General features: G+C 54.1%; 1 protein-coding gene across 1 annotated transcript in view; it reads right to left on the reverse strand.

The window, feature by feature from the left end:
* SSPO (SCO-spondin) overlaps nucleotides 1-1,484 on the reverse strand; it is a 184,388-nt gene that overhangs the window by 180,593 nt on the left and 2,311 nt on the right. Inside the window, exon 2 of the mRNA XM_015412955.1 lies at nucleotides 182-382. Coding sequence (XP_015268441.1) covers nucleotides 182-382 — 201 coding nt within the window. The remainder of the gene's footprint in view (nucleotides 1-181; nucleotides 383-1,484) is intronic.

The following is a 1,484-nucleotide window of genomic DNA, read 5'->3' on the forward strand; positions in this document are numbered from 1 at the left end:
GACCTTCTCCCGCCCCCACCCCATCCCCCTGCGAGTGTACTCACTTGTAGATGTAGCAGAGGGTGGTGCTGGATCCCACCTGGGAGTGGCTTCCCTCTCTGCCATAGGCTTGGTGCATCCTGCCTCGGTCCAGACCCCGACCTTCTCCCCCCCCCCCCCATCCCCCTGCGAGTGTACTCACTTGTAGATGTAGCAGAGGGTGGTGCTGGATCCCACCTGGGAGTGGCTTCCCTCTCTGCCATAGGCTTGGTGCATCCTGCCTCGGTCCAGATGCCAGCCCGCCATGTTGTACTGGTAGACATCGGAGCAGGGCACCACTTCCTCACGCCGGGGGCTGACCACTTCCTCCTCCGTCACCTGGACTGTCCTCTCGCACCACCGCCTGCAGCCGGCAAGAGGGGGCCGCTTGAGGACAGAGAAACAGGCTGCTGCCTCCAAACGTGGTGCCCGTTTCCCCCTCCCAGCGTGAACATGCAATCTAGAACCAGGCGGGAATGGATCAGACCAAGACCCACTTGGCCTTCAACAGCCACCAACCAGGTGCCTCGTCTGGGAAGCAACGCAAGCAAAGGCAATCCACCCGCGCTTGCCAGCAGCTGCTGATAATCAGAGTTCGCTACCGCCTCTGGACGTCTTTTTGTGTTTTGGAAATACATCATGGGGTGTATAGATTCAGATGAGCAGCTGCGTTGGTCTGAAGCAGCAGAACGAAGTTTGAGTCCTCCAGGGGCACCCTGAAGACCAACCAAGCTTCATTCCAGGTATACCTGTCCTGAGTAGTGACTCATGCAAGCTCCTCCCCTGCCACGAATTTTGTTAAGTCTTTCAGGTGCTCCTGAACTCTTACTCTTTTCTACTGCTAGGTAAAGGTAAAGGTTTCCCTTGCTCGAAAGCCAGTCGAATCCGACTCTAGGGTTGCGGTGCTCATCTCCGTTTCAAAGTCGAAGAGCCAGCGCTGTCTGAAGACGTCTCCGTGGTCATGTGGCCGGCATGACTAAACACCAAGGCGCACGGAACACTGTTCCCTTCCCACCGAAGTGGTACCTATTTATCTACTTGCCATTTCTTGCTTTCAAACTGCTAGGTTGGCAGGAGCTGGAACTAGAGACGGGAGCTCACTCCGTCATGCGGCACACTCGGGTCTCGAACTGCTGAACTACCGACCTTCCACAGACTGCAGCTCAGCGTCTTAACCACTTGAGCCACCGCAGCTCCTTTTTCTACTGCTACAGGCAGACTAACACAGCGACCCATCTTGATCTATTTGAAGAAGCGTACGTGCACACAAAAGCTTATACCAGGAATAAAACTCTGTTGGTCTTAAAGGTGTCACGAGGGACTCAAATTTTTCCCATGATGCTTTGTGCTTTCATGCCAATAAAGATTTTGTGTGTTTGTGTGACTCAAGAACATAAGAACATAAGAGATGCCAATGTTGGATCAGGCCAAAGGCCCATCCAGTCCAACACTCTGAGTCACACAAT

This window comes from Gekko japonicus, unplaced genomic scaffold (genome assembly GCF_001447785.1).
Source record: "Gekko japonicus isolate JY-2015 unplaced genomic scaffold, Gekko_japonicus_V1.1 scaffold2050, whole genome shotgun sequence".
Lineage (NCBI taxonomy): Eukaryota > Metazoa > Chordata > Lepidosauria > Squamata > Gekkonidae > Gekko > Gekko japonicus.